Consider the following 19440-nt stretch of genomic DNA (forward strand, 5'->3'; position numbering starts at 1 on the left):
TTCATCTGGACATGCAATCTAATCCTTCTCGCTCAGGGGCACCATCACTGCCATCCTTCACGCGCTGACACCGACAGCGCCGCATTGGCCGCCGCTAAGCGCGCCAAAGCCGAGCCGTGCTTGCCCCCCCCCCCCCCCCCGCCCCGCCCTCAAGGTCACCGTGCTCACCACCGGAGCAAGAGGAGAATCGCTTCCCATGCTTGGCTGCCGGTTAAACTACTCTTTTTCATTTCTGTTTATAGTTTATCTCCGCACTATATGAAACATATTGAGTATGTAGTGGTATTTCACTAGTATAGAATAGTTCATCCCAAACACCCTATTGCCGTCGGTTTAAATCGACCCGGTGATAATAGTCTGTCACCGCTAGTACCTTTTGGACTAGTGATGATAGTAGGCATCATCGCTAGGTCGTGTTACGAACCAACTATGATAGGGTCGACAGACATCACCGTCGGTTCCAAAAATTTGTGGATGCCAGTAAGTCATGCTTCATGGGGCACTCGGATGTGTCCAACAGTGACTGTACCGAAAAAGAGAACCATAGAATCTGCACGGGTGAAAAATAAAAAATTAAAATATCCTTTCAAAAAACAAGAAAAGTCAAATATATAAGCAATCAGATTGCCGGTCGTCCTAAGAATAGTGAAAGATGTGGACATGGCACCTTATGGTTTTGTGAGAAATTAATTCATAAAAAATAAAAGACATCTCGTCGTAATTGGTGAAAAAACATGTAGAAGACGTGCTTCCAATTATTTATTATCCTACTATTCTATTCCTTGCATTTGAAATTATCGTTCACTTTGTCCTAAGTCAAACTTATGACCGGGTTATACAAAAAACATTAACATCTAGAGCATCAGATTAGTTTCATTAGTTGAAGCGACCATGAAGTATGTATTGAAACAGGCAGTATTATTATGGTTTAGTTGATATTGTGTGGGATTCAAATAAACCCCAGAAAAGTCATGGACGTATAAAATTTTCTGCGGTACAAAAATATGCAAAATATACTCAGAAGTCTACTCCCAACTGTCTAGGGAAGGCAAAAAGGGTAGGGCCCCTTGGATGTTAATTCGGTGGCGCAAATTAAAGTTTGCATAGTTTCTACGAAGAGGTTGGTTTGCATCTTATATGTTCATATATATATATATATATATATATATATATATATAGACACACACACACAAATTTGTTCTTTTTATGGCATGTATAATAAAACCCTTCTTCTGCGAGTATATACTAATATTTCAACATATCCACCCAGCAAATTTCCAGATCTGCAATATAATATTAAAACTGCAAGTAATGTCTGGAGGACTAAACTCAGTAATTAGTCAATGTCGTGCTGACAAATGATACAGACGTTGTTGAATCCCTTGCACCCAGGTGTCGTTGATGCCATATGCCAACCCAGGAAGACCGCCAACTCTTTCCATGTCGTGACCTGATGAATTTCCACAATTTTGTTTAATTTGTTGTGCTGGAAATGTGCCAGCAGACTAGGTCGTATCTCCTGCAGGAACTGGGTGTCCTAGCAGACTATAAATCTCCACATTTCGTGATCTGCTAAACACAAATCGACTCCAGCCATGACCACTACCAGCATGAAGCTCATTTTGTCCATCCTCCCCATCCTAATTGTAGGGTTTATACCAGAACTAAGCACCGGTAATGACCACAGGCACTTCGCCTACACTGGCTTCGCCAACAGCAACCTCACCCTAGACGGCGCAGCTAGAATCACGTCGACCGGCGTCATCGAGCTGACAAATGATACAGCCCGGATCAAGGGCCATGCAGTTTACCCATCTCCACTGCGCTTCCGCCTGTCCCCTGATGGCATGGTGCAGTCCTTCTCTACCTCATTTGTGTTTGGTATTCTCTCTTCATTTGGCGACATAAGGGGCCATGGCTTTGCCTTCTTCATTGGCCCAAGCAATGATTTCACTGAAGCTTTTCCAATCCAATTTTTGGGGCTTTTCAACTCCACAAACAATGGCAGTTCGATCAACCAAATCTTTGCAATTGAGCTTGACACCATCCAAAATACTGAGTTTGGGGACATCGACAACAACCATGTTGGAATCGACATCAACAGCCTCAACTCTTTGATATCCAACACAGCTGGTTTCTACAATAACGGTAAGAATGGCATGTTCACAAACCTACCCCTCATTGGAAGTGGGCCAATCCAAACTTGGGTAGAGTATGATGGAAACACAACACAGATCAGTGTGACCTTAGCTCCTCTTGGCATGGAAAAACCTATGAGGCCACTCCTCTCTTTACCCTTCAACCTCTCCACAGTTCTAAAAGAGGAATCATACATTGGCTTCTCGTCTTCGACAGGCTTATCTACTGGGCATCACTGTGTTCTTGGATGGAGTTTTGGCATGAATAGTCCTGCTCCAATAATCGACTCCACCAAATTACCCAAACTACCTTATCTTGGCCAAAGATCTCCATCTAAACTCTTAGAGATCATTCTACCAATTGCCTCTGCAGTTTTGGTATTAGCTATTGGCACTGTAGCTGTTATACTTGTGAGGAGACATCTTAGGTATAAGGAGGTACACGAAGATTGGGAGGTTGAGTATGGTCCACACAGATTTGCTTACAAAGATTTATATCGTGCCACCAAAGGATTTAGTTCCAAGAATTTGATAGGGATAGGTGGGTTTGGAAGGGTGTACAAGGGAATTCTTCCCACATCCAAGTCAGAGGTTGCAGTAAAGAGGGTATCGTATAGCTCGAAGCAGGGGATAAAACAATTTGTTGCTGAAGTGGTAAGTATGGGGCATCTTCAACACAACAATGTTGTGAAATTATTTGGGTATTGTAGGCGAAAAGGTGAACTCCTTCTAGTGTATGATTATATGGAGAATGGAAGTCTTGATAAGTACTTGTGCGGTGAGGAGGGCAGGACCACCTTAGATTGGGGACAAAGGTTTAAAATTATCAAAGGAATCGCATCGGGCTTGCTCTACCTTCATGAGGAATGGGACAAAGTTGTCATCCATCGTGATGTCAAGCCAAACAATGTGCTTCTTGATAAAGAGATGAATGGACGACTCGGAGATTTCGGCCTCGCGAGATTGTATGATCATGGCACCGACCCACAAACTACACATGTTGTTGGCACAATAGGATACCTAGCCCCAGAGCTAGTACACAGAGGCAAGGCAACCACTCTAACTGATGTGTTTTCCTTTGGCATTTTCATTCTTGAGGTTACCTGTGGAAGAAAGGCAATGACTGAAGACAACCAAAACCGCCAGGTCATGTTGGTTGATTGGGTGATTCAGAACTGGAATAAAGATTCACTCCTTGATGCAGTGGATACCAAACTCCAAGGTAACTATGATATTGATGAGGTATTCCTTGCATTGAAGTTAGGGTTGCTGTGCTCTCATCCATTTCCAGATGCAAGACCCAACATGCGGCAAGTTCTGCAGTATCTCGAGGGTGATGTGCCACTACCAGAGCTACTACCAGCACACTTCAGCTTTCATATGTTGGCCTTAATGAAGAATGAAGGACGTTGTGGCTCATCCATAGTGTCATTGTACCCATCACCAATGATGATGGACGTCGGTTCAATATCCTTTTCTCTTGATGGAAGATGATGAAGTAACCTTGTTGCCTTCACCGCCTGCTTTTCTTGCACACTACAATCCGGGTCAAATACTCAAATATATAATGTGATACCGTAAGGATGTTTATACAACAAATATACATGGTGATAACTTCCATGAGTAACTTCTTTTGTAATAATGTTTCGCAGTAGAGGATTGTACGTACTGTAGGTACTATTGATCGATGGTATGTAGAGGTACAAGGAAATCAGATTGCTACCACGCGTCATTTTTGTTCTGACAAAAAACTAGACCTGCGGGGGGAGACCGCCCCCACGGCATTACACTAAGAAGAAGACCTTCTCATGCAAGTCTAGAAAATCCCCGAACCCCTGTCCCACCCATACACAGTGGTCCGTTACACATGAGAAAGGCCGGACCCCAACTATGCTTTGGACATGGGACAAGCGAGGGGATTTTTTTACAGCGCACATAATATACTGCGCCACCTCCGGCCAGAAATTCGCCTCCGTGGGGGTTGGAACCCTGGCCAGCAGGGTGCCGAGCGCAGCACTCGACCAGTCGGTCTAGCGCTCGCTGGCATTAGCACATGCTCAGCAGCACCTTGTAACTGTGTCTTATTGTTAATGCTACTGCATGGGAAAGATCAAGGAAAGCAGGAAAGGTAATGCAAATAATGCATATTTAGAATTCGTCAAACCAGCAAATTAGCACCTACCAGCTACGTACCCCCTTTTATTGCACACAATGAGCGAATTGCCCCTTCTCATGCATCCCAGGCTCAGACCTGCTCTCTTCTTCCCGGACAATCGTGAACTCAAGCTATAGACAAGGAAAATAAACAGATATAAGCTTGTCAATGCCCGAGCTAGCTATCAGCTGTAGCTACAGAAATGATAATTCAAAAAATGGGAAAAGATGGAGCTGGAAGGAAAGGATGCACTAGCTCTTATTGTGGTGATGGGGGAGGTACATCGATTCCTATTTTTGGGACGGAGTCATCACAGATCTAGGAACTCTAATCAGCCTTACGCCCTTGCAATATATTCTTGAGGTTTCTGGCTGAAGGGGGTGGCCTGATTGACTAATTAACTTTTTAGTGGCATTATTGATATGCACTTATGCAATATGCATTTAGTTTGATCAACAGTGAGTCTTTTTTAAGGAATTCAAACCATACATTTGGACTGATTTATAAGAGAACAAGGCCCAACGGCTTCCTCTTATCAATTTTTTGAATGGAAACATTGGAAATCATCATGGGACAAAACATTGATTAGTTCCAGCACTAATAGGATTTCCAGCAGGCCTTCATGAACAGTTTGCTCAGAATGCATAACAAGGCTGATAAAATCTGTTTTGCATTGAGGTGTAAGGAAAATGGTCAGCCATTATTTGTGATTTTAGTGATTGAATAATAACATAATCATTGTGACTAATGTGTTTGTCAAGATATACCATGAAGGTGTTTATAGGTTCCAAAGATGAAATCAAAGCTATTCAACTGGAAGTAAAAAGAAACACTTAGAGAAATTCTATAGTTTCCAAACCATAGTAACAATTCAGAGAAAATGTTTCTAAGGTGTACAAATGATCGCAAAGATCTAGGAAGAAAAGACCCGCGAAGAAAAAAAGACAAAACAAGCACAGAACTTCACCGAAGCATTTGAACAATTCATTCGGTGAGGGGCACAGGAAGCTTCGTATCAATTTGTGACAAGGGCAACAGAAGCAGTAGGTATCGGAATGATCAACCCATTTGTTCATGTTCATCAAGGATACCACTGGACCAGTCAGTGTTAGTAGCTAAGTGGGAGATCGTCTCTAGAATTGGGAACTCATTCGGTCATGTCTGTTAAGACAACCACAGAATTAGTCGATCGAGCTAAGAGGAAAGGAATGGCTCTGGAATGATCTACTCATTCGGTCATCTCCATGCAAGCGATCACCGGGCCCTTAGGTCAGTGGCCCAACAGCTAGTTGACATGGGCTTCACCGACTCATTTAGTGATACCACCTCTGCACCACCGAACCACCCGATGAGATGTAGAATTGCGACTGTGAGTTGCAACGGCTAGTTTCTTGGTTGAGGCTATATATACACATATTCCCGGCCATTTGAAGGGTGTTACAGCTTGAAGAAGCTATAGGCTTGGTTGTCATACACATTCAAGTGCTCTATCCACCAAATTGTTCAAGCGAAGATCAAGACAATTAGCAAAAGTCTTAGTTCTTGAAATTCTATGCTCGTAAGTCTTGCGAGACCCTCCAACTGAGTTTGATGGAGTGGTCGTCAGTGCCTATTAGAGGGAGGAGTGGTTGTCGGCTATTTGCCAAAGCTTTACCTAGTGAAGAGGGCATGTAGCACCCGAGAAAGGCAAGACGGAGACCCACTTGCGCATGGGAGGCCCATTGGCTATACACGGAGTTACTTGACCAGGAGCTTGGCCCTTGCACGGGCATTCCCTCGCAATGAGCTCCAACGAGGATTAGTGGAAAGCATTCTCTATCTCAATTACATTCCGCATTACTTCTTGCACTTACTTTCCATGTTTATCTTTCCTAGATTTGTCATGTGTAGAAATAAATGTTCTAACATCTGTTGAAGTGTTGTAGACTCATGCGGGATTTATGGCCTTTCATCAAAAAAATTTCTAGCCTTGTTGCCAGTGAAGTAGGAATAGGCAAATTGGACTCCCCAGTTTGCACCTAGTAATAATATGGCCCGTGAGTTAACACAAGAAAATAAGATATCTCGAAAGGAATCGGGTGCTCGTAGCCTAAAAGGAGGGGGTGAATTAGGCAACTTAAAACCTTAACCCAAGGCTCCAACTAGTTTGCACATAAATTTAAACTATTGCATCCTATCTAGATGTGCAACTATGGTTCTTCTAGTGTGAAACTCTCATCCCAAAAAAGTTTTGCAACCTAAAGCCAATCCTAGCTTGATCTACACTAATAATGTAAAGGCACACAAGTTGCAATATGAAATGCGGAAATGTAAAGAGGAGATAAGAGGAAGCAAACTCTTAACACAAAGATTTATCCCATGGTATCGGTAAGCACTAAGCCACTCTTAGTCCACGTTGTTGAAGCAATCAATCAAGGGGGTCGCTTCTCGGACACCAAGCCTCTTCTTGGGACGCCTTGACTTGCCACCGAGGCTACACCACCAAGGCTTGCGAGAAGTTCTCGGTCACCTTGGCCCTGCTTTCCTCTAATGAGCTTCTCCACAAAGGATGAGGGTCTCCACATCCCCCGCACAAAAGCCGTCAACGCCGCTCCACACTGAGCCGGAGGGTTGATGACCTGCCGGCGAGCCTCCAATCCTCCAAGGGGCCAGCGCACTAAGATACAAGCTTGAGTATCTATCAAGAACAACAAGGTTCAACACTTTGCTCATTCACTCAATCTTAAGCTAGCCTAGCACTCTCACTCACAAAGCATGTGCTAAACCTAATTGTGTGATCAATATGCTCTTGGGTGGCTTGGAGAACATCTTCAATGTGTCTAGGGCTTCTCTCGAACTCTAGCACACTCAAAATGGTCGGGGGAAGGCATATATAAAGCCACCAACTCAATAGAGCCGTTGCTCCAACGGCTACAAAAATCCAGCATAGTGACGATTGAATCCACGCCTATGCATGGGGGTGTCGGTACAACCGGTCACCCACACTCCGCAACTAGCCATTGATCCTCCTGACATACAGTGGATTAACCAGCGAATGCACCGACGGTGTGTCTGTTTAACCGGTCGTGAAGTCTTCTTCTCATGCTGTGCAACATGCTCTCTGGATAATAGCGGCTAATGCGCTGACGCTCTATTCTTTGGCACCGGTTTAACCAGTCGCACTGGCATTGGTTGTGCCTTCGCATTAACACGGCCAATGCACCAACGCATGTAATATTTCATGTGTCGGTTCAACCGACTGGTGTTCAACCTCTTCCAGCCCAGCCCGGCGTCCCCTTTTCCTTTCTTCTACCGCCGACAGGTGGCCCCACCTGTTGCGGTCATCCCCTTCCCCGTGCGCAGCCAGGACTCTAGTTGAGTCCAAGCCCGACCCGACCCCGCGCCGCCGCAGCCTCGGCGTGGCCCGCACGCCAAGGAGCCCTACTCCGGCCTATAAAAGGCGCTGCCCCGCAGCCCCTGGAACCCCAAACCCGCAGCCACCGCCGTCGCTTGCGAATCCCTAGCCGCACCGCCACCATTGTTGGGAGCTCGGAGCTCTCTGCGACGCTGCCATTACTCCACTCCCTCGTCGTGCTTAAGCCGCCCTGGAGCTTCGCGTGGTGGTGAGGATCCTCGCCAACCCCTTCGCCCTCTCTCCCTTGCTCTGTTCCACCAGCGTTTGCACCACCTTCCCGGCCCTGCGCACGCTCGCCAAGGTCTCCATCGGCCTCCTCATCACGCGCATGACCTCCCCGGCGTTTCCCCTACCCCGAATCGTGCCCGGAGCACTGTTTTCGAATAAGTCCGGCGACCTCGCCGCCGCCCGCCGCCGCAGACCTCACCGCCGGCCGACTCACCACCGCCGCTCATTCCGCCCTACTGTCCTGATCCGTCCGATCAAAATCTAAAGGTCCAGATCAGATCTAAAACCCGGTCAACAGTCCAGAACCGGTCAACTCCCATTTGTTTTGCAGAAAGGCCCCTCGGTTTTATGAGAATCAACCCGCGGTTCACCCTTGTCCAAAACTTATTACAAAATAGCCCTTTTTCTTACACTTTAACCCCTGACCTTTTACAAAATCGAACCCACCGTCCAGAAGTCTTTTTACTTGTTAGCCCCTGTAGTTTAGGTTTAATCTCATTTTAGTCCCTGGTTTCTTAAGAACTAGCCCCTGGAAGTTTAAATCTATCGCAAACAAGTCCTTAGAACCTTGTTTTAGCCATATCTTTCACGTTTCAACTCCGTTTTCAGCGATTCTTGCGCTCACGTGATCCTTGTGATGTGTGCAATAGCTTTATAACCTTTTTATTCTCTGTGAGCACAATTTGTTGTGTCTTACAAATCTTTTATCTTTTCTGTTAGTTCTTAACCCTTTTGTTAATCACGACTAGATCCCTGAAGCACCGTTTAGTCTATAGAATCGCCGTTTTAGTTCCGTTTTTCGTGTTTCTTGCGCTCTCGTAACCGTAGTAGCGAGCCCTATCCTTTAGTGCATTCTTCTAAAGATTTTATCTTGTTTGGTGTATTGTCCTTAGATGTACTTGTTGTTTGCTTTGTATGTTTGCTCGATGATTGCTCCGAGTAGAAGGATCGTCGTTTGAAGATTGAAGATCAAGAGTTCCAAGTGAGCAAAAGCTGAAGAGCAATAAGAGTAGCTTTTCATTGGAGAAAGGTAAGTGACCCTAACCATCCTTCTATGTGTGCTTATTTACAAGAGTATTATGATTAAATTGGAACTTGGAGAACCACCCAAGAAAACCGTACAACTATAATACTATATGGCTCTGGTCTTGGCTAAGTAATTAGATGAACTATATGTTGTGTTGAGGTTGTTTTGCTTGGTGGTTATGAGTTTGTGTTGTGGAGCGGGTGAAGGAAGCTGTGTCTTCTGAGGGACCGCAAAGGCAGGGACCAACACATACATATAGGGATTCTTCGGAAAGGCCTCGTAGCGTCCCTATGCAATCACACCTCGGAAGTGTGGTATTGTGCCTAGCTAGCACATTGCGTGGTTGGGTTCAAAGTTCTTCGGAACTTTTACGCGAATTGTTGTGAAAGTGTACAACCTCTGTAGAGTGTAAAACTGATATATCAGCCGTGCTCACGGTCACGAGCGGCTTGGACCCTCACATGATTAATAAACTTAAAGATGGATATAAATCACATTCTGGTTATTTTTTGTGGCTTTGCTGAGTACCAACCCTAAGTGTACTCACCCTTGCTTACTGCTGCTTAGAAGGAGAATGTTGTGGTGAAGTCTGTTGAAGATGTTGCTGAGTTCTATGCGTACGCAACCCCCAGTCGATTGCCTGTGAATTTTGGAGCCTTCGTTTCCAGGATAAGTTGTATAACTCTGATAATCTTTTATTTGTTGTAATTCTCTTTTACATGATACTGTTACTGATTATTCACTTATGATGTCTCTATATGTATGAAACTTGATCCTGGCATATATATAGCTATGCATTCGGTTTTGTCCTAAAAACCGGGTGTGACAATAAGTTTTTGACAAATGTCACATCATTTATTTGTAAAACATCAAACATTTCTTCTGATCAATTAATTTCCTTTTGTTGATACTAGTAGTCAAATTGTCCTTTTAAGCACACTATAGCAGGCTAAAGGTTGACGCTATCTTGGTTCAACGAAAGAAACAAATGGAATTTTCCGTGCCCTAAACATTCAGAGAAAAATTAATATTGTTATGGCGTTGGAGGTGGCGTGCTTGACTATGCATCTGCCTGCAGTATTCAAATACATGTCATATTGTTGACTTTTAAAATGTTTTGTTTGATTCAATCGATTTTTCATTGGATGCTACCAATAGTCAAAGGTCATTATTTTTGTATGTCTTGCAGGCTAAATATTTTGAGGCTATCCAGGTTCAATGAAAGAAATAATCAGGGATCTTAAAGTTTGCAGACTGAATATTTAGAAAAAAAAATGTTCTGAACAGAGAGGCATCGTCCTGGACTGGGTACTAAACTAGTGATGAACTAGAAAGGCCGCACAGCTTTGCTGCGCGAGACCTGATTTTTACATTTTAATAGTATTATATGAAACTTTATTTGATACATGGAAGAAGAACGTAATTTGGTTGGTACAATTTTTTTTAAGCTTGTGACGGATGCGAGACGAATTGGTCAATTTGATAGTCGGTCCAACTCCAAGAAGTTATGTAGTGATACTTTATTTTTGTTCATCTACAATGAAGAGTATATGAAGTTGTCATGAAGTATGTTCTTTCTTTGTCGATAAAGTTTTTCTGCATCACATCATGATCAGGTTCTAAGAGAAACTAATATATATTTTTGGAGGGGTAAAAGAAACTAATATATTGTACTATTACATATAATGGAAACTCCCTTTTTATATTGAAGCATTCTTTGTACATGAAAAGTCGAGGGAAAGCAACACACATCAGCACAGCAAATTCTAGACTTGTCAGTTTGTAGGTTTGGAACCTAGGGTGCAAAATTTTTCTACGTTAGAGATAGCAACACATAGAAAAATCTAGTCCACATCTAGATAGTTTTTGAAATAGGTTTTTATATGTGCTTTGAGCATTAGTTTTTAGATATCATAATTCACCCTCTCTTAAGGTGTCATGGTCCTTTCATTGGGGAAGGTACTGACTTCATGCAGCACTGACCGGCAACATCAAACGATCAAACACGGTAAAGTGACGTTCATCTGCTGATCCAATCATGTTGCTGAATAATTTGTTGTCATTCAGACCAATTCATTCAGACCAATTCGAGAGGAGCCATATAGCAACACCTTTGGGATTGGTCATACATTCCTAACCACAAGATGTAATAGTATAAGAACTGCCAGGAGAAGTTTTCCACAGCAATCTCAGTCACCGAGGCCACTACTGTCAGCTACCTACAACCTATCCACAGTGCTGGAAGATCCATCCTACGTTGGCTTCTCGGCATCAACTGGTCCAATCAATTCACTATATTGTGTAACTGGCTGGAGCTTGGGCATAAACCGTCCAGCTCCCTTGATTGACATTACCAAGTTGCCAAAGCTGCCTCATGTTGGCCCAAAACCTCGGTCCAAGTTGCTTGAGATCATCCTACCAATAGCCACAGCCATATTCATCTTCCTTGTTGGAACAACTGTAATTCAATTGGTGCGGAGGAGAATGAAATATGCTGAGATAAATGAAGATTGGGAAGCTGAGTTTGGTCCACACCGCTTCTCATACAAGGATTTGTTCTATGCTACAGATGGATTTAAGAATAAGAATCTACTCGGCCTAGGAGGATTTGGGAAGGTGTATAAAGGTCTGCTCTCTGTCTCAAAATTGGAGGTTGCTGTAAAAAGAGTGTCCCATGAGTCAAAGCAGGGAATGAAGGAGTTTGTTGCTGAGATTGTCAGTATTGGCCGGCTCCGACATCGCAACCTTGTCCAGCTACTCGGTTATTGCAGAAGAAAAGGTGAACTCCTATTTGATAATCAAGTTTGGAACTTGGTTGATCAAATTGACAGTGTGAGACCTGTCGACTGTAAGTGGATTTTTAAGAAAAAATTAGACACGGATGGCAATGGAGGTCACCTTGGAGCCATGGCGATGGAGCCCATTGTGATGAAAGAGGCCATACTATTCACAATATAATATGATTATATGCCTGTGATGTTTATTTTCCTGTCATACTATTCTTTCGTGCTTTTACATATGGTGGATGCTTTAATCATGATAGAATAGCTTCCCTCAGAAAAAAGTTGAGTTTTTTATGCCTGTTACCAATAGCTGCACCTATAAATTTTGATCGTTGTGTGGTAGGTTTACCTAAGTAGAGTACCCTCAGCTATCACTTTTGTATAGGGTGGATGTCAGACATTCACAAGCATAGTATTGGTTTACTCAGCAAAGCTATCAAAACAGTTTTGGGCTTTAAGGCATAGGGTTGGGGCCGGGGCATTGGATGCCACCCAACAAACAAGAGTCGCATAGAGATGTGATTAGTAATTTGTTACTTACCTGTATCACTACTTTTCTAGCCGTGATGCTAAAGCTCACTAGAATTTTAGTGATTATGGATCTTGAACCACTATATGTCATTAGAGGGAAGATGACTTTGATATAGTAGGTTGTCTTTTGTTAAATCAGTTAATGAAAGTCTTTACATAAACTTAGTGCTGAAATCTTGCTTTACTTTAATGTTGTAGATCATGTCTGCCAGTAACAATTCCGCTTTCAATTTGCGTTCTGTTCTTGAGAAAGAAAAGTTGAATGGAACAAACTTTATTGATTGGTAACGCAACCTGAGAATTGTTCTCAGGCAAGAGAAAAAGGAGTATGTTCTTGAGCAGCCATATCCTGATGATCTCCCTGACAATGCAACTGCTGCTGATCGTAGAGCTTATGAGAAGCACTGCAATGACTCACTTGATGTCAGCTGTCTGATGCTCGCCACCATGTCCCCTGATCTGCAGAAGCAGTATGAGCATGCGGATGCTCATACCATGATCGAGGGGCTGCGTGGGATGTTTCAGAACCCAGCCAGGACTGAGAGGTTCAATATCTCAAAGTCCTTGTTTGCGTGCAAGCTGCAAGAAGGTAGCCCAGTCAGTCCTCATGTGATCAAAACGATTGGTTACATTGAGACTTTGGACAAACTTGGTTCTGAACTTCACCAAGACTTGGCTACTGATGTTATTCTCCAGTCGCTCCCGGCGAGCTATGAGCCTTTTATCATGAACTTTCAGATGAATGGCTTGGATAAAACATTGAGTGAGTTGCATGGGATGCTAAACACAGCAGAGGAGAGCATTAAGAAGAATCCCAATCATGTGATGATGATTCAGAAGGGGAACAAAAAGAGGAAGAATTGGACGCCTCCTAATCCCAAAGGTAAAGGCAAGGAAAAGAGTTCCAGTGGTGAGTCCTCGGGCTCTAAGCTAAAGCCAGCACCTAAGGCCAAATCTGGCCCTACTTCTGAGGATGAATGCTTCCACTGTCATGAAAAGGGACATTGGTCTAGGAACTGCAAGAAGTACTTGGAAGAAAAGAAGAAGAAGAAGGGAAGTGAGACTTCCACTTCAGGTATAAATGTTATAGAAATAAATATTGCATTATCTTCTAGTGAATCATGGGTATTTGATACTGGATCGATGATTCACACTTGCAAATCGTTGCAGGGTCTAAGTGAGACTAGAAGATTTGCAAGAGGCGAGTTGGACGTTCGTGTCGGCAATGGCGCAAAGGTTGCGGTGTTGGCGGTCGGCACTTACCACTTGTCTCTACCCTCCGGATTAGTTTTGGAATTAAATAATTGTTATTGCATTCCTGCTTTGAGCAAGAACATTATTTATTCTTCATGTTTGGAAGAAGTTGGTGATTTTAAGATTGTAATAGAGAACAAACGTTGTTCTATTTTTTGCAATGGTATTTTTTATGCTCATTGTCCATTAGTGAATGGATTATATGTTCTTGATCTTAAGGATAAATCTGTCTGTAACATTAATACTAAGAGGCTTAGACCAAATGATTTGAATCCCACTTTTATTTGGCATTGTCGCTTAGATCATATAAATGAGAAGCGCATTGAACAACTCCATAAAGATGGATTGTTAAGCTCATTTGATTTTGAATCATTTGACACATGTGAGTCTTGTTTGCTTGGAAAGATGACCAAAGCGCCTTTCACTGGTCAGAGTGAGAGGGCGAGTGACTTGTTGGGACTTGTACATACCGATGTATGTGGACCAATTAGCTCAATAGCCAGAGGTGGTTTTCAGTACTTTATTACTTTCACTGATGACTTTAGTAGATATGGCTATATCTACTTAATGAGGCACAAGTCTGAATCGTTTGAAAAGTTCAAAGAATTTCAGAATGAAGTACAAAATCAATTAGGCAAGACAATTAAATTTCTGCGATCTGATCGTGGAGGAGAATATTTGAGCCTTGAATTTGGTGATCATTTGAAGCAATGTGGAATTATTCCGCAGCTAACTCCGCCCGGAACGCCTCAATGGAATGGGGTATCCGAATGGAGGAACCGAACCTTGTTGGACATGGTTAGGTCCATGATGAGCCAAGCTGATCTTCCATTGTCATTTTGGGGTTATGCTCTTGAAACTGCTGCGTTCACACTGAATAGGGTTCCAAGTAAGTCTGTTGAGAAAAGACCATATGAGATATGGACTGGGAAGCGTCCCGGATTATCTTTTCTCAAAGTTTGCGGATGTGAGGCTTATGTCAAACGTTTGATGTCAGATAAGCTCACTCCAAAGTCAGACAAATGCTTTTTGTGGGGTATCCTAGGGAAACCAAAGGATATTATTTTTACAATAAGGCGGAAGGCAAAGTGTTTGTCGCTCGCAATGGTGTTTTCTTAGAAAAGGAGTTTCTCTCAAAAGGATTTAGTGGGAGCAAGGTGCAACTTGAAGAAATTCAGGAAACACCCGAAACTGTTTCAGCAACCACTGAACATCCACGGGATGTGCAAGATGTTGCACAACCCGTAGTTGAGGCACCAGCCCCACGAAGGTCTATAAGGGTACGTCGCGCTACTGACAAGCTCAACCTCCTTATTACGGAGGAGCGCCACATATTATTGATGGAAAATGATGAGCCCTTGACCTACAAAGAAGCAATGATGGGACCCGACTCCGACAAATGGCTTGAAGCCATGGAATCCGAGTTAAAATCCATGCATGATAATCAAGTTTGGAACTTGGTCGATCAAATTGACAGTGTGAGACCTGTCGACTGTAAGTGGATTTTTAAGAAAAAATTAGACATGGATGGAAATGTTCACATCTATAAGGCACGATTGGTGGCGAAAGGTTTCCGACAAATTCAAGGTGTTGACTATGAGGAAACCTTTTCGCCCGTCGCAATGCTAAAGTCTGTTCGGATTCTCCTAGCAATTGCCGCATATTATGACTATGAGATATGGCAAATGGATGTCAAAACCGCTTTCCTTAATGGTCATCTAAGTGAGGATGTGTATATGACACAGCCTGAAGGTTTTGTCGATCCTAAAAATGCTGGGAAAATATGTAAGCTTCAGAGGTCCATCTATGGATTGAAGCAAGCATCTCGGAGTTGGAATATTCGTTTTGATGAAGTAGTCAAAGGGTTTGGCTTCATCAAGAATGAAGATGAGCCTTGTGTTTACAAAAAGGCTAGTGGGAGCGCACTTGTGTTTCTGGTCCTATATGTGGATGACATATTACTGATCGGAAATGATATTCCAATGCTTGAAGCCGTTAAAACCTCATTGAAAAAGAGTTTTTCGATGAAGAATTTAGGAGAGGCGGCTTATATTCTGGGTATTAGGATCTATAGAGATAGATCAAAAAGGCTAATTGGATTAAGCCAAGACACGTACATTGACAAGATATTGAATCGGTTCAATATGCAAGATTCCAAGAAAGGTTTCTTGCCAATGTCACATGGCATTACTCTAAGCAAGAGTCAGTGTGCTACGACACCTAATGAGCAAAAGAGGATGAGTACAATTCCTTATGCTTCAGCCATAGGGTCGATCATGCATGCTATGCTTTGCACGCGCCCAGATGTTTCCTTTGCTCTAAGTGTTACGAGCAGGTATCAGTCAGATTTCGGTGAAGCTCACTGGACAATTGTAAAGAGTATCCTTAAGTACTTGAGAAGAACTAAGGATATGTTCCTAATATTTGGAGGCGAAGATGAGCTCCTTGTAAAGGGTTACACCGATGCTAGTTTTCAAACAGACAAAGATGACTCCAAATCGCAATCCGGTTTTGTTTTCTGCCTCAATGGTGGGGCAGTGAGCTGGAAGAGTTCCAAGCAAGATACGGTGGCTGATTCGACGACAGAGGCCGAGTATATTGTAGCTTCCGAAGCTGCAAAAGAAGCTGTTTGGATCAGAAAGTTTGTTTCTGACTTGGGTGTTGTTCCTAGTCCGTCCAGTCCAGTGGACCTCTATTGTGATAATAGTGGTGCCGATGCACTAGCAAAGGAGCCTAGAACAACTAAGAAGTCCAGACATATACTGCGGAAGTATCACCTCATCCGTAACTTTGTTGAGAGAGGTGATGTGAAGGTTTGCAAGGTGCACACGGATTCAAACGTTGCTGATCCGTTGACGAAGCCTCTCCCACAACCAAAGCATGAGGCGCACATGAGATCTATGGGTATTAGATACTTACATCAGTGATTCTAGTGTGCGTGGGAGATTTTGTGTCATCAGTATGTTTATGTAATGATAAATAATTGTTATTTGTTCCATGGATGATTATTTTTACATTGATTATCAAGTATGTGACTTGTTCGTGAAACTCTTTGTTGACAATGATATGATTCTAAATTATCCCTAGTTTATGTCGTTGTGTGGGACAACAACGACGTTGAGACTAGCACATGCATTAATTGATGATCATGTTTCACGGATCATGGATATGGAGATATCGGATTAATGATGTGGACACATGTTGGTGAACATGGTGTTGGATTGACCCACTCCAAGACAATGTTGGGATTGTTATTTTGTATGTGCCATCAATTGTTTTTGAGTGTTATACCTACTGGATCCTTAGACCTGAGATCGCCATTGTTTCTCACTGTATGTAGTGGTGCATCTTGGGGCTACTAAACGCTACTCCGTGATTGGGTAGTTACAAAAGTAGCTTACAGGTGTGTCATAAAACATGGAATGGGATGTGAGCGGATCAAGATGGAATTTGCCCCTCCTAGATAACAGGAGAGATATCTCTGGGCCCCTCGAGATAGTTGGATTTGAAAGTGTATGGCCATGCCAAAGTGATTAAAGAGTTAATCATGATGACTAAAGGTTAGTTATGAATAGAATCCACTATTAGATCGAGAGAATGGTCGAGCTATCACAAAGGTGGCACGCATGTCGCTTTGAGCTTGACTGGTATCGTGTGGCAAAGAGATCGGTGTATGAGTATATCTAAGGTTCGGCCGATATGATCTTTATGTGTATTTGTGAGTCACTATGCCCTGCTAGGTGCCGCTATTGACTAGTGATTTGGAAATGATTTCCGATCACGACCACCTACACATGAACCTAACGGGTCACACACTTAAGGGGTTTGGAATGTTGAAAAGCTTGCCTGTATGATTGTCTCTAGTGCAAGTGGGAGATTGTTGGTGATATGCCCAAGAGCCTATCATCACAATACGGTTTAAAGGCCCAAGAGGATATTGATCCAAGAGGGATTAGGGTTACTAATGGGCCTATGAGATAGAAGCCCATTAGTACCCTCTATATATACGAGGGAGGGGCTAGGGGGGCGATACCCCGGTGAGCCGCGCCACCTCCTAGCCGCCGCCCCTCCCTCTCTCTCTCGGCCGCCGCCCTTGCCGTGCGTGCGGTGCTAGCACACCGACGCCCGGCGTTTCATCCCCGTACGTGTGGACTCTGTGGAGGCGCTGTTGCGACTGCTGCGCTGATCGGCTGCTGGGATCAAGTACGAGGAGCTCGGTTCGTGGGACGTGATCGACTACTTCCTCTACATCGACGCGCGACTTCTTCAGCTGCGCTGCGCGTCTAGTGGTAACGATCTATGATCTTCTACTCGCAAGCGTCTTGGGTATATGCGGTAGTGGTGCTAGCGTAGCCTACCCGATTTACCTACAGTGGTATCAGAGCCATCTTGCGTAGTTTTTGGTCTGGATCTTTTGCATATAGGTGATATGTTGTTGTAGTAGATTGGATCTATTACAACAACATGGCAGTATTGGCCGGCTCCGACATCGCAACCTTGTCCAGCTACTCGGTTATTGCAGAAGAAAAGGTGAACTCCTATTGGTATATGAATATATGTCAAATGGCAGTCTTGACAAGTATTTACATTGTGAAGAGGGCAAACCCACTCTGAATTGGGCTCAAAGGTTTCAAATCATCAAAGGTGTAGCATCCGTCCTATTCTACCTCCATGAGAGGTGGGAGAAAGTTGTAATTCATCGAGATATCAAGGCAAGCAATGTGCTCCTTGACAGTGAGATGAATGGACGCCTAGGTGACTTTGGTCTTGCAAGACTGTATGATCATCGCACTGATCCACAAACAACCCATGTGGTTGGTACAATGGGGTATCTAGCCCCAGAACTGGCACGCACCGGTAAGGCAACCACTCAGACAGATGTCTATGCATTTGGCATTTTCATTCTTGAAGTAACCTGCGGGCAAAGGCCTATCAATAGTCATGCAGATGATAGTTCCCAGATCTTGGTTGATTGGGTTGTTGAGCATTGGCACAAAGGATCACTCACATACACACTTGACAGTAGATTACAAGGCAACTACAACTCTGATGAGGTCAGGCTGGCATTAAATCTTGGTTTGTTGTGCGCACATCCATTTTGCAATGCAAGGCCTAATATGCGTCAAGTCATACAATACCTTAACGGTGAGATGCCACTCCCGGAGCTGATGCCCACAAACAGAAATTACGGTGTGTTGGGCCTGATGCTAAATGAAGGTTTTGACCAATATTCAGCATTGGCGTCCACAGTTGGCAGCAGTTGCATGACGTCCAGCCTCTCAAGTGGACGATGATAATAGATAGATGCCTTACCCATGGCCATATCATCTTGCAGTTAGTAAGCCTGATTAAGTTATGGTATGGAATCTACTGTAATTCTTATTCCTAGTGTCATAATACTTACCTCAGGGATTCTGAAGCAGAAAATAATCTGTCAAGTCTCTGTTTCTTCCTACTTCATGGTTTTTATATGCTTCGATGCAAGGCTTATGCTGTCAGATCTTGTATACTGTTGTAGAGTCTGTACATGTCAACTCTTGTAAATAGTCTTAAAATGCTGCACTGCACAAAGGATACTCTAATATATTGAAGACAACAGTTGACAATTTGACATTCCGATGCTACAGCAAAGGAATACTTACCCATGGCCATATCGTCTTGTAGTTAGCAGGCCTGATTAAGTCGTCCACTGTGTTTCTTATTCCTAGTGTCATAATACTTACCTCAGGGATTCTGAAGCAGAAAATAATCTGTCAAATCTTTGTTTCTTCCTGCTTCATGGTTTGACTTTCCAATGCTCCATCAAAGGAATACTTGGCATGTACCACCAGAACGCGCGCTCAGTAGTCAATAGTCATGTTAGAATCATGTAGTTTTCTATATCCATTAGAGATGATAAGCAGTTAAACACTTGCTGGACTGATGGTATT

The 19440-nt window shown here is 43.3% G+C and overlaps 1 protein-coding gene across 1 annotated transcript; it reads left to right on the top strand.

Annotated features, from left to right (window-relative positions):
- Window positions 1–1497: 1497 nt before the first annotated feature.
- LOC120701957 (L-type lectin-domain containing receptor kinase SIT2-like) lies at window positions 1498–19123 on the top strand. Its single transcript, XM_039985746.1, has 3 exons — window positions 1498–3629; window positions 11010–11657; window positions 18016–19123. The coding sequence occupies exons 1-3, from the start codon at window positions 1596–1598 to the stop codon at window positions 18802–18804; spliced, it is 3471 nt and encodes a 1156-aa protein (XP_039841680.1). The 5' UTR covers window positions 1498–1595; the 3' UTR covers window positions 18805–19123.
- Window positions 19124–19440: the final 317 nt, after the last annotated feature.

Source organism: Panicum virgatum, chromosome 4K, assembly GCF_016808335.1.
Source record: "Panicum virgatum strain AP13 chromosome 4K, P.virgatum_v5, whole genome shotgun sequence".
In the NCBI taxonomy this organism is placed as follows: Eukaryota; Viridiplantae; Streptophyta; class Magnoliopsida; order Poales; family Poaceae; genus Panicum; species Panicum virgatum.